The sequence below is a fragment of the Ascidiella aspersa genome, chromosome 6 (genome assembly GCF_963924565.1).
Source record: "Ascidiella aspersa chromosome 6, kaAscAspe10.2, whole genome shotgun sequence".
Classification (NCBI taxonomy): domain Eukaryota; kingdom Metazoa; phylum Chordata; class Ascidiacea; order Phlebobranchia; family Ascidiidae; genus Ascidiella; species Ascidiella aspersa.
Window position 1 is genome coordinate 27,969,555 of NC_139452.1, and position 14,185 is coordinate 27,983,739.

At 35.7% G+C, this 14,185-nt stretch overlaps 1 protein-coding gene across 1 annotated transcript; it reads right to left on the bottom strand.

Moving 5' to 3' along the window:
- Positions 1-969: 969 nt before the first annotated feature.
- On the bottom strand, positions 970-8,712 carry LOC146141107 (uncharacterized). The gene is made up of 15 exons (XM_083392814.1): positions 8,625-8,712; positions 7,065-7,235; positions 6,861-7,002; positions 5,599-5,705; positions 4,937-5,104; positions 4,477-4,668; positions 4,301-4,419; positions 3,967-4,065; positions 3,714-3,884; positions 3,228-3,347; positions 3,041-3,131; positions 2,792-2,873; positions 2,655-2,725; positions 2,529-2,570; positions 970-1,065 (listed from the first exon to the last, which is right to left on the bottom strand). Exons 1-15 carry the CDS (start codon positions 8,692-8,694, stop codon positions 1,022-1,024), a joined length of 1,689 nt encoding a protein of 562 aa, XP_083248940.1. The 5' UTR covers positions 8,695-8,712; the 3' UTR covers positions 970-1,021.
- Positions 8,713-14,185: the final 5,473 nt, after the last annotated feature.

Here is a 14,185-nt window from a genome sequence, read left to right on the forward strand (position 1 = left end):
ATGAAAAGACTTCCGTTAAAATTCACTTGCTCTAATTATGACTTAGCTGGGACTATAAAAAGACTTGGACCTAAGTTTCTTTACAAATGACTTGACTGAGATTTAAGTCACTTCAAAAGGACTTACAAAGTTTACAAGACTGAGTAATACTATATTTTCCACGGGAAACATAAGGTTGCCCACCCCTGGTATAAAGTCTTTTTTCAAAAATTAGTGAAATACCTTTCAAAAAGAAATGTTTAATGGTATGTTTTTAAAACAACAACAATAAGTTTTATTTTCTTACAGCAAGCGATTAGAGAAGAATATCATTCACATTCCATAAGCAAAGTTCGAATTTAGTAAGTTGAACAGCGAACGTTTTATAATATCTTACGATTACAAACGAGAATAAAACGTAAAGAGAATCGTCAGTAGGACGACGGGTGAACATCTTTTTATTTAAAATAATACAACTGTGCCAATGTAATGTTTACCAAGGCCAAATATACTGCATTGTCATGAACATTGGTATGACTGATCGAGAGAGATATTATTTATTATATTGATTGCTTTAATACAAGTCGTCGTCGTTTTTTTAAGCGATTCATGAAAAATAATTCACTAACGACCATAAATTCGAATTTGAAAACGAATAAAACGATTTAACGGCAAAATATTTTTAATTAATATTTTATCAAATTCAAGTAGATAGATAGTTATACATTTTGCGATATTGCTATAACACGCATGATACGATTTATTACACGTAACCCCATTATTACATGGAAACATGGTAAATGGGACAGGATTTACAATAACCATTATGTCGAAATTAAAAAAACTACTGTTTAACTTGAAAAGTATATTTAAATTAGGAGAAAGAGCGAATCGGGATAATTGAGAGTAATTTGGAATTTGCTGGATTTTTTATGACTTTAGTAGCTATATTAATAATATCTGAAAATATTAAATTTAATAGTTGTTTAGGTGTGAAATGTGCTACAGTTTCCCAAGTTGAAATTAGTTTCATTCTGTAAATTCACACACGTTTTGGGTTTTGCACCACCTCATAAACTTGCATTCCTGAAAACATTACAATAAACATTGTTATTTCGTGCTGTTAAAAATGAAACTCTTCTTCAAATTGACTAAAATATGTTTGTTGCGATTTAGAAATAATATTTCAAAGTGGCATAATTTGTCCATAGGCATAATAGACCATTATAAAAAGGCGACTGGTTTTAGTTTTATGTTTCGTTTATAAGGAAAACGAAAAAGCGTAATCAAACTCGAAATGAATTTCATCACTTTTAACCGGTATTTTATGCCATATAAAAAATTCGAAAACTGGACGAGTTATTGTGCTAAACCAATATTTCAGCAAAATTTTCACTCTAAAACTTCTGAAAATTAGTATACAAGCATAAATCCAATTAAAAGTAAGAAAGGATCGATTAAAATACGCAACATTTGATGATCTTTATAAACTAAATGTTATACTATAGTTAAAATACCAACTTCCTTTTATGTCAACTAGTCATTGAGTACACATTGGTATATACTGTGACCTAGCCCTGCTGAAGCATAGCATTCAACGGTGTTGTAATGACTTAAGTCAGTGACTTGAGTGCACAATTTTTAGGTTTTTAAATGACTTAACTTAAATCGTTGAACTAAAATGACTTGACTTGACTTAAGTTTTTAAACAAATGACTTGACTTGGACTTCAAATAACCTGGGATTAAGTTACGTGTTTATTTCCTAAAATTTGTTTCAAGTTTTGCACATTAAACGCTTTTAGTGCTGTATAATGCGTTTCTATTATTTTTAGTTAAATTATTATTGCTTATAGTCAGACGAGTTTACCGAATTTAATCGTTTAACAGTTTAGTTATATGACAATGACATGACTTGAAATTGACTTGCTCTCATAATGACTTGACTGGGATTTGACTTGGGCAACCGATGACTTATGTTTTTTTTGCAAAAGACTCAACTTGCACTTATGTTATTCTTCAAATAACTTGACTGGGACTTAAGTCAATTCAAAATTATTTTACAACACTGGTATTCAAAGTGCATTCTGAAAGGCTGCTACCGAAATCGATTTATCAGATTTGCAGTGCAAGCAAGTAAAGGCTAAAAAAATTTAGGCTAAGGTAAGGTTCGAACTGCAGAAGGCAATGGTGCTACATCTCAAATGATATAGGTGACTTTCAGAAAGGCTACTACCAAAATCAATGTCTTAGTATTGTAGTGCAAGCAAGGCAAGACTAACCAAATTTAGGCTGAGGTGAGGTTCGAACTCATGACTCGTAATATGCAGAAGGCAATGGTGCTATGGTCATTTCTTGATCAGCTCCCATTTAGCATGCGTAGCTCAGTCGATAGGACGGAGGCTTTAGTTTCCATAAATCGTAGGTTCGAACCTCACCACAGGATAGAGTTTTTTAGGCTTGCTGCGCTACAATCCCTGATAGGTGAAGTGAATTCGGTAACAGTCTTTCCGAAGGAACTCGGTATATCGTTTTCGTGTATTTAGTTACCTTGTGGAACAGTACAATCTCCTTCGTTGTCTTGTGCATTGGCTGAAAATTAATAGTTTTATGTTTTACGTTTTGAATGATGATATTATTCCATTAAAAATAAAGTTACTAAAGTAGTGTTATTACCTGTTTGATTTAAATATACAACACGCGACTGTGGGGTGGCTGGTTCTTGAACTGTTGTGGACTCGGCCATTCTGTTACAAATAAACTTATAATTTATTATTCCTAAACAAACAACGTTTACTGTTTGTTTAACGTACCGTTTCTTTGTCATGACAGCAACTATGATGAGTATAAGAAGTAACAGCAAACCAACTGAAGATCCAACTATTATCCCCACAACTAAAAAACAAAATATAGGATATAATAAACAAAGTTTAGTGATATTTTGTCACTATCCACAGCAACTTTTCTCTAATTAGTGATAAAATTAAATATGTTTAGGAAGTGTTGTAGGGGTACATATAGCGACATAGCATTCAAAGGTTTTGTATTATTTGCTGATCCACATTTTGTGTTGGTTGTTGATGATTTAGGAGAAACACAGAATCCGGACACCGAGGATTTTTTTCCCGAACCTTCGCACGAATTTGCATGGATCTAAACATAAAGAGTGTCTTATAGTCTTTTAGGGAGTGTAAGATATACCAAAGCTACTGAAGAAGGAAAAAATGTACAACAACTTTACAATCTTACTGTGAAATTAATCCTCTGTTTTTCCTGGTGCCCAGTTAATGGAATTCGAAAAGTTTCAACGGATTTGAAAGTGTTGTTGAAATTATGTTCAGTGACCATGGTATTACTTGTTGCTGTCACCTGCAAACAGAGTAATTCGTGTGTGCCCACTTAAATTGAACGCCGCACCAACCAGTGTTGAATTAAGTGCACTTAAGTCACTATTTTCGAATGACTTGACTAAGTTTTCGGATAAATTACTTAGACATTTTGTATAAAGCAGTTTTTTAAATTGGGTTATCTATCGTAGTATTTGCACATAAAACTTTTCGTTTATGCTAAATGTTACTTGAGACATTGCTTACAATTAGACGAGTTTAGCAGTTAACATTTGTTTTCATGACAAGACAAAAATTCCACATTTTGATTTTGGGGGTGAAGGTTTACAACCTTCGAATTTCGCAATGAGATGGGTCGCTGCAGAACAATATATCTAGTTTTGCTCACCGTGTATGTTGTTATATTCATGTCGTTTGTTGGTTGATTTACTATCAATATGCAAGGATCAGAGCTAACTACATGAGCTCCTGTAACTTGATCTGGGAGTCCGTATCCCGTTGTACTCGCCATTTCATTAGTAAGAGTGATGTTGCTGCAGCCCGAAAATTTGACTTGTGCCTGATAAAATATATTTACACTCTGTCAAGAACGTGTTTTCACTAAAAAATACTGCCAATAAATAAAAATCGAATTGTCTTACCGTGGTTAAATAACTTGTTTGAGCTTTTAGGCCATTTATCTCTGCAACTGATGTTTTGTATGGAACGTTAATTGAAACTGACATTTCCTTGGAGTGTACCTACAGAAAACCAAAAAATCGTCGTTGGTAATTCAAAAAGTCCGATCCTCTAAAATATTGTGTTCTTTTGGCAAAAAAATAAATCCTAATGGGCTGTCAAACAAGGTGTTGCTATAGGTTATATAATGTTATGTTAACAAAATATGATTAACAATGTGCTGACATAGTGGGTTAATGTTATAATATTGCGCATTCTCATCAAATATATAAAAAAATGCAAAAAAAAATACAGTACATATAGTGATACATCGTTGATTGTGTTTCCAGTTGCAGCAGAAAGTTTAGACAAATTGTCATTCCACTTCACGATGAGGTAGTTAGAATTGCACTTCGCATGTTCAATGGTAGTTGTGACTGAAAAAATTAAGTTAAACAAAGCCTACACAAACTACCCGCACTCGCATAACTCACATTTGACTTGACAAGCATAATAAGCAGTTTGTGAGCACTGTACATCCTCCAAAGTGTTCAATGTTGGGTTGTAAGCTTTCTGCAAACAAGTGGATGGACTTGTTGTTGGGGCTGCGAAGTTTGCTGGAGTTCCATCGCTCCAAAGCCATCGAGAGTTGTTGTATCTTGCACCGATCAACACGTTTGCAGGAACTGAAGCAAAAATTGCAATTATATTTTTTCTATAAAACATATGTAAATGGTGATTGTACATTTAGTTAAACTTTATATTGCTAAGTCAGACAAATAAGGTATTCATTTGTAATAAAAAATACTTTCTCTGAAAGTTGTCCGTGTTTCTAAGTAGGCTACTGAATGGTTCCAGTATTTTAAATTTTCGTGCATCGCTTTTAACTAATATAAGAATGGTAACTTAACAAACGTACGTTTTCTTTGAACGCTTAGCATATTCAAGAAATACCTAGAGACAAAAAGCTTATCTCGTCGTTAACGAAGCTGTTATAGAAGTTTCCCTGCACAGTTGTCAATCTGCTGGCAAAAGAAATGCCATCATATCTTCTGTAGCTGTAGATTTGCTGACTTCCAGTAGCTGAAGAGGATCCATATAAATGAAAGTCGTAGAACCAACCTGTCCCCAGTGTTTTTGAAATATAAACAAGTGTTACCAGAGTATTTAAAAAATGAAAAAGTCCAAGTTAAGTCATATGCAAATTAACCTGTTCAAGGTCATTTTAATCAATTGGTAACTATAGAAAATGGAATACTATTTTTTGTTGGCAAACACTAGAAACACTATGCAGCAGGCACACTTTTTGTTCTATAACATTTAAAAGTAACGTCCAAGTTATTTTGCCAGTAAGACTAAAACAAGGCACTTGAAAATCGATACCTAAGAGCACTTGAGTCAAATCAATAATTAAGATATTCCAAAGCGAACGTGAAAATTAAACCCTTCGATTCTAAAAGCGTAGAAAACGCCACACCCCGAAATCTAAAAGTGAAATTTTCTACCATGTGGTGGGTTTAGGTAAAAATTTCCAACCTCTGACAATATATTGATTTAATTGCGTTCCAAAATGGAAACTAAACTACTGTATACACATTTCTTGTAGCATAACCTACCACCACTTTGCGGTCCGCAGCTATTAGTAGTTTGCCCAACTGCTACCAACCACTTGTTACGTTCTGAAGGTGTGCAAAACGTCACCTTCACACGACCTGTAGCCCATCTACAAAGGTAAACTTAGTTTTAATTTTGTCATCGAACATTAGAGCTAGTGACATACAATTTCATCGTTGTCGCCGGTCGTTCTATAGCAGCGTCATTGCAACGGCGTTTTAATTATGTTTCTGTCACCTATTTTAATAACCCATTCTATTATTAATATTTATCAAACCATAATATATTACTGCAATAATCATGAATCAAAACTGACATGATTCGTTAGCAATTTCGAAATGCAAAAACACTCTTGAACAGTCGCTACCCTAAACTTATTTAACAAATCGCATTAATTCCTAATATTGGCTCGAGCTCATTTTTTGGCAAAGTAATCATTAAGGTTTGTAGCAACATAAGTACGCTACAGTCATGGAAGGTTGCCAGGTGCGCCACGGGTAAAAGTAAAATTATTTGAATATATTCAACATAGTATTCTATTCTTGCCTACTCAGCTTATCTCATGGATTCCACAGTAGCCTACTTCCAAGATCTGCAACTATAAACCATAAAAATTCAAGCAATCTTTGCTTAGCCTCAAGCAGGAGTTCATCACTATACTTTTAAATAGAAAGAAAGTCGTTTTCGATTACACAGAAAAAATACTCTCATAGCAATTTTAACTTTAGACGATCTTACAGATATTTACCCCAAAATATGTGGGAACATTCGGCAAAATATCGCGTTTATTGCGTAAGACATGTTCACTGTACAACGGGTTACGTATTTTTCTAACGTTGAATTCCATTTGATAACGGGGTTACGGGTTTGCTTCGATATCACGCAAGTCGGACAGTTACTGCTACCACACGGGTCGTATCCATAGCACACTTTAATTAGGCATTGGCAAACTTTCACGGCTATCGTATAAAAAACTAACAAATAGTTTGATGGTGATTTAGGCTAAATCTTAGTGGGTCACATTGTGTTAAACCACAAACAATTTTGGCAGAGGTTGTAAAATATCGCATTGATTGCGACGGTTTACCCGTTAAACAGGTATATAACAGTTTAAATAGAGTGGATTTGAAGATTGTTGTTTGTTGATTGAATACACTGCTATTGTTTGAAACGAAGGCTTCAGAATGTTAAGCAGTGTAAACTCGCCACAGCCAAATTGAAAACACAACATAGACCTAACTATTGTTATTTGCCCTAAACTTACTTTTTGTGTAAATCTATGAACCACAGAGTCTCGTTTGGATTGTTTTTGGTACTTTTCCAAGCTCCCGTCTCTGTTGGATCTTTAGAATATTTATAAAACCTGACGTCGGTCGGGTTGTAAAACATGTAGACACGTCGCAGATCTGGTAAACAACATGATATTAAAAATAAGCCAAGTTTAACCTAAAGTCCTGACTGAAATTACCAAATTTTATATTTATTTCTGTTGTCAGTGATTCATTGATATGTTGGTCTTTAGTTGTAGCAAGATGTCCTCCCAGTTTGACACATTCCCTCTCAGCTGTGTCTGCCTTCACTTGGTCATTTGATAAAGTCAAAACACTGTCCTCGACGCCAATCGTGGTCAGGTTGCAGACTAAAAAAAAGTAAGTATTGCCCAGGTTAAAATGCAACGAAACGGGGATATAACAACTGACTTTTGAATGCCTGGCGCTACTTGGACATTTCTTTAAAGGACTTTTTTATTGTAAAACCCCGCGTGTGACAAATTGACAGTTTGGCACAAAATCTTCAGGCTGTAGCGAACCTATCGATGTACATCCACGTTCATCGAAGCGTACGGATTGCCTTTTCTCTATTGCGCAATTGTACATTTCTAAACGCGTGTTTGTGCTGTGCTACCCTCTTTTACCAGGTCGCAGCTGAGCAATAAAGCACCAACCGCTTTACTGGTGACCCCGCATCTTCAAAACGTTTTTTGAAGATCAAAGAAGAAGTTGAACAACTGGAGTCTCTAAGCAAAGTTAGTTAAATTACTATCGCCTGTTCTACAAAGCTTCCCACGTTCTGTGCAACACAGCTAGGATTTTTGCTACTCGGCTCGAAATCTAACACAACGCAATCGAAGAACGCTTGCTCTCGGCATCTGCGCTTTCCTAACAGGAACGCGCAACGCAGCAGCTAATCAGCATGCCTTCGCTTTGGGACAACCAAGACGCAATGCTCTTCGGTTTAGTTGTTTACACTTTCCCGACAGGAACGTGCAGCGCAACTATTCAACTTAACTAACTGGACAATCAAGAGGTAGCGTTCATTTTTTCAATTTTCTACCCGTTTCCCGGTAGGAACTGACAAGGCCGCTGAGGAAAGCTGCTGCTTTCACCCTCGTCTTGAACGTCGCACCAATCCACAGGGTTTCATTCTTAAGGCCGCTAATGGAAGCTAGCCTACCTGCGTTTGGTACTAGCTCTTCCACGCTCGTCTCGAATGTCGCACAAACTAGGATCCGTTCCCAAGACCGCTTATGCAAGCTCGCCAACTATTGTCACCGTCGATGCAACCCGCATTATTCACTACGTCACCTATGTGGCGGAATTAAGTGCGAATTGAACTCGCCCACATGCTAGGCAGATAGTCGCTTGACCATGGCCACGTGAGAATACCTCCGACGAACACTTTCAACTTAAGCACTCGACATTTTCCGCCCAGCTGTATACGACTCGCGATGCCGTCGCTCTTCTCAAAAGTGACTAACGAAGCAACCCGACGAACTACCCTGCAACCTACGCAGTTTCACACATGCCCGCTTCTGGAGGGGGTCCTGTAGCGAACCTACCGATGTGCATCCACGTTCATCGAAGCAGGCAGATCGCCTCTTTCTATTTCGCAATTGTACATTTATAAACGCGTGTTTGTGCTGTGCTACCCTCTTTTACCATGTTGCAGCTAAGCAATAAAGCACCAACCGCTTTAAGGCATTGATTTTTTCAAGTTGCATGTCGTTAGCAAAAGCGTCAAAACTTACCACAAAGAACTGGAGATAGTTGAAAAAGTGTTGCTACAAGTAGTCGAAGACAGAAACGAACATTGACCATTTTTGATAGTTTTTTAACCTATTTATTCTAACCAAAACAAATGTAACGTGGAATGCTATTTAAAAACATACATACAGCGTTCACCTGTATTTGTTACCTTTGAAGTTGTTTGTGTGTCTGGGATGAGAAATAGAAACACTCACGAGCTTGCTCTACCGATACAGAAGAATGTTCGGCGCTTATAGTATCCTACCACATTTTAGTCTGGATGTTACTAACTATATTTGGATTAGAGTGAGGGTTCGGTGCAAGTATTATTATTATATTTATTCCCCCATATTTTTTCTTCCCTGCAATTTCTTCTTTTTTTTTAATTTGTCTCGTTATCATAAAGTAGGATTACCATTATGAACTGTTTTGCAAGTGTTCGAAACACAAAATTTGTGTTTAACAAAATAAAGTTCAGAGTTATTTGGGGAAAATAAGATAACTGGCAGAAACTTGAGCAAACATAAGGACCACTATATATTTTTACTTAAAAATTAGAAAATTAATTAATCAAAATTAATTAATCAAGAACGTAGGCACATTTGTGTTAGGGAAAAATATATATTGAGGACTTATTAAGAAGTAAATTCGCCTAACTGTTGTTATGTAGCACTCTGCGATGTCTTTTGTTGTGTTTGAGGCTTTTGCATTTTAACAAACTACCCAAAACGGAAACTTCATTGTTTACCTCAGCAAGCTGGGCAGTCAGTGTTTAATGATATAACCCCGCGATAAACGTAACGAATAAACAAAACGGCTTCAAAATTAAATAAAAAGCGTAGTTAGTGTAAACCCACACATCTCACTCACAACATTTCTGTCACAACAATCGCGTTTATTTAAGTACATTGATCTTAAGCTCTTAAGCAAGATGTATCATGTTAGTAGATCGAAGAATATAAAAGCCATTTTTCGCCCACTAATTGGTCAATTGGTATAAAATGAAAGAATATTGGTTGTTTTTTCAGCCATGTAAAATGGCCTAACACGCAGCCTAACATAAAGGTTTTTTTAAATGACTTTCTTACAACACTGCTAAACGAGCCATCTAAACTACACACAAAACAAAGTGCGATTCCTTTTAAAAGAATCTTTGAATATCCTTGATTTGGCAAGCTGGTAAAAGTAAGATCACGTGGATGCTATACAAGAGAAATGGATGAAATAAAATATTTTGAAACCAAGAAAACAAATGTTAAGGCTAAATATTGTCTAAAAAAGTTTCATTGAAAATTAGCCACGGGCCACATTATAATGCTTGGCAGGCGGATCCGGTCCGTGGGCCGTAGTTTTTCTTAATCTTGTTAAAACGATTTGTTTTTTTGGATAGATGATAGTTACTAATAACAATCTAAACAAGATTTTCTGGTAATTATAATTGTTAACCAACGTTTCGGCAACCTATTCAAATCGCGATGACAAGTACGTTACCCTAGTAAATTAATTGAAGGCTGACTCTAATTACCAAGCTAAATATTTTTTCTTGGTTTACCTGACTACTTTGCTGTAAACTACAGTTAGTTTTCCTTTTCAACTGTTGCTACAAACTACAGGAACTAAATCTCAGTGGTGTGGTTGATATACATATTCCTTAGCGAAGCCAATATGTGTAGGCTATGAATGCACCGCAATGAACTGTACACCTACTCCTTAAGATGAGTTGTCAAAACAATTGGCTGGCTTTACTGACTAAAAATATCTACCATATTGTTTTTAATATAAGCGTACGTCTTTATCATTGAGGTTTCGCACGCAATCATATTTATCTACCTGCAACCGGTGCCGGTCCGCTTCAACTTTTCTGCTGGTCCTCCAAATATAACACAATTTTATATCTCAATTGCAAAATGCAAAATGTCGAAAGCTTGTCTATCAAGTTTAGAACTTCGCCAGTTCCGTAATTTGCAGCATCGTCACGTAACATAGAGTTAATGGTATATTTTAAACTTTATCATATGTCACAATGCTGCAAGTGTTGTACCCATCTGTTTAAAAGTGGGCTACAACTCGTTTAAAACCTAAAATTTAAAACCAGTTGTACGTAAAAGCTAAGAAAACTTTTAGTTACATACTTTGTCGTAATTACAATTTGGGTTAATTTTGATTTCTGAAGGTTCACCGGTCCGCAAAATTTGTTTTAAAATTTTACCGATCTGCAAGCTAAAACGGTTGAGAACCACTGCTTTAGCGTAGATCAGTAATCGTCAATCAGTGATTATCGTCAAAATGTTGGTTTCACTTAAAATTTGTTTTTTAGGCTACAAATTTTTGCCGCAAAATACAACTTTTTTTATTTTTTTTATGTTAAGCCTGCTTTAAAAGAGCCCGTCCGGTACAAAATCACCGTAATTCGTCAAACACACTGTCACTCTGGTTTACGTCATATGCAAATCACAATGACGTTTTGACAAAATTACAATGTATTTTTCAATTGCTATCCCTGTGGATAGCTTGCGGCAGTTACACAAATCCTTGTTGGTCGTTATTTTTTTAAATAATTATTACACTGTTTATTATTGTGTTAAGTGTGGTGTTACTGTTTTGCTTTTAAATTACATTCAAAACATGCCGAGTTATTCACTTTTAGGTCTTTGAAAAGTCATTTAATTTTGTTTAAAAAAATGTGTAAAAACCCTGTTTTACCTCTTCTCGCAACCTGACAAAAATAACAGCTTGTAGTTTTAAATATTTTTATTCTGTCTTTTGATTACAGTGTTATGTTTTCTGTCAATGGAGTTATACAGGGTGCGCCAGAAAAACCTACCACATTTCAAACTAGGAAAAAGAGATAAAATTTATAAACAATCAAAGCATTCATTGTCTCATCTCAAAGGCCAAATGTTACCATTTGATGTACCGGTATTTATGTTTTAAAGATTACATCCTATAAATGGAGCCCTCGCGATATAATATATTGTTGCAGGAGATTTCTGAAGTTTTCGGATACGGTACTCGGCGAGTCATTTCTTGCGGAATTATTTCCACTGTTTGACGAATAGACCCTTTTACTGGGAATATGTTAAGGCTGAGGTCTCCAAAACCCGGCCAATAACTATTAAAGCACTAAAGGGTCTATTCTTCAAACAGTGAAAGAAATACCGCAAGAAATGACTCGCCGAGTATTTGAAAACTTCGGAATCGCCTGCAACCAAGTATTATATCTTGAGGGCGCCATCTACAGGATGTAATCTTTAAACCATAAATACATCAATGGTAACCTTTTGACTAACATTTAGACAGAGTTTAAGTAAACATACACATTTATTAATACATCGTTGATATTGTTTCCAGTTTCAGCAGCAAGTTTAGACGAAATATCATTCCACTGCTCGATTAAATAGCTAGAATTGTACCGTGGCTGTCCAATTTTTTTTTTATAACTAAAAAAAAGACGAAATGAACACGAAGAAAAATAATGCCTAATTTAAAAGAAAGGAATTCAAGGACGCACGTACGCTTAGTAAAATACTGTACAACTCACATTTCACTTGACAAGCATAAACAGCAGTTTGTGAGCACTGTACATCCTTAAAAGTGTTTAAAGTTGGGTTGTAAGCTTTCTGCAAACAAGTCGATGGACTTGTTGTTGGGGCTGCGAAGTTTGCTGGAGTTCCATCGCTCAAAAACCAAGTCAAACACTGTCTTTGACGCCAATCGTTGTAAGGTTATAAGCTGAAAAAACAAAGTATTCCACATGTTAAAGTCTGTTTCTATGCCTAAAAACTAAACAGAAATAACAGTGGACTTATAAATGCTTGACGTAACCTGCATAACCACACTGTTTTTTTGCACTTAATTGGGGTCCAACTATTAAACTGTCTGTTCGACAAATTTAACGTTCTGCCTAAGATGTTAAGGACGTGCTATAATAATTTTTAGTCTTTGTTTCGTGTTAGACCAGTGGTCGGCAAACTTTTTTGTCGCGGCCCAAAGTACTCTTTTTAGAGCTATTGAAGGCCCACTACGTAAAACCACTACGAAAAAGTGGCGGATTCGGGATATTTGACTTTAAGGTGAAATATAATACGGCGCCTTGGTGCCCAAAACACTGCCATATCATAATATAAAACATACTATAAAACGAAGAATTTAAGCGCAAAATTCTTTTCAATTACTTACAGTTTAAGTTGGCATAAAATATAGTTGGACAGGCTCCCACATTTGGCACGTGGGCCTTTGTAAGCTGAGCCGATTTAAAAATTATGCCACACCAACTTTTAAAAAAAGTGCTATGAATGCACGACTATCACGCGGCCCACAAATACAATATAAAACTAAGCAATTCAAACGTTACTCATGGGCCACTAAAATTGGCTCTGCGGCCCACAGTTTGCCGACTTTGCCTAGGTGTTAAATGTGGGGTTTGTGTCCTTAAACCCCTGGCATTTTTTTCCCGGGTGAAACACTATTTATTACGTTTTACCTACACACAAACAAAAAGGTGAAAAGTTGACCTTCTGCCAATGCGCAGTTATAACTCTGGCCCTACCTCCCTTTGGGAATGGTTGTCAGACATTCCCGGCCTCTTTTTGGCAATGGAATATAAAGCCACTACCCCTTTTACTTTACGATTGCTTTCTTTCAGTTAGCAAAAAAAACTTAATTACAAACCCATAAGAAAACCATAACCAAGGCAGTAACATCAATTTATCGTGGAATTGTAGCTTTCGCATTTATGTTTTTCAAATATAATGAAAAGCTTTCTTTTTTTAAAAAAAACATATGGGTGTAATTATTTTTTACCCCATAGACCAGTATATAATAATGAAAATATATATATATATGTATATACTTGTCCTCGACATTGAACCTAACTTGCGTTATAAAAAAAATAACAAAATAACAAAAAAAACACTGCGTCGTCGCTTACGTGAAAGTTGTAATTATAATAATAATATTTTGATTCATATTTCAAACGACAATCAACCAACAAACGAAAGTTTAAACGCAGATTACTTGTTAACAAAAAACAAATTTTTAGACGCTTTTTGGGTGGCCGACAACGAGTTTAGCTTTGTACAGCGGCGTTATCGTATATGGTGAGGTTTATCCGAGGCGCGATTATTAATAGTTAAAATAAAAAAAATAAAAGATAAAAATAAGTTATGATACGGCCCATTTATTAAAGAATATAATAATGTTGTACCCTTATTACATTGTAGACTTCAAAAGTAACGTTTGTAAGTAAAATTAAGTGTTTGTTTTAATTTTTCAGTCAACTGACACCATTTGCTTTCAACTGTGAAAGCGGCTTCTGCAAAAATATAAATGTGGAAAACAATAGAAACGAAATAAACAACTTTGAATTCTCACTGTCTGGTTCTCACGGAGAAACGAAGCTCTTCGTCGCCAACCAACAAACGAAAGTTTAATCGAGGATTACTTAAAACGAAATTTAAGGTTTAAAGACGTCTTCTTCAAGATTGGCGAAGTGCTGCTTGACAAGCCCTAAACCTTGGGGAGCTTGTCCGATCTAGGGAGTTAAGCAGCTTCGAGCTTGGTT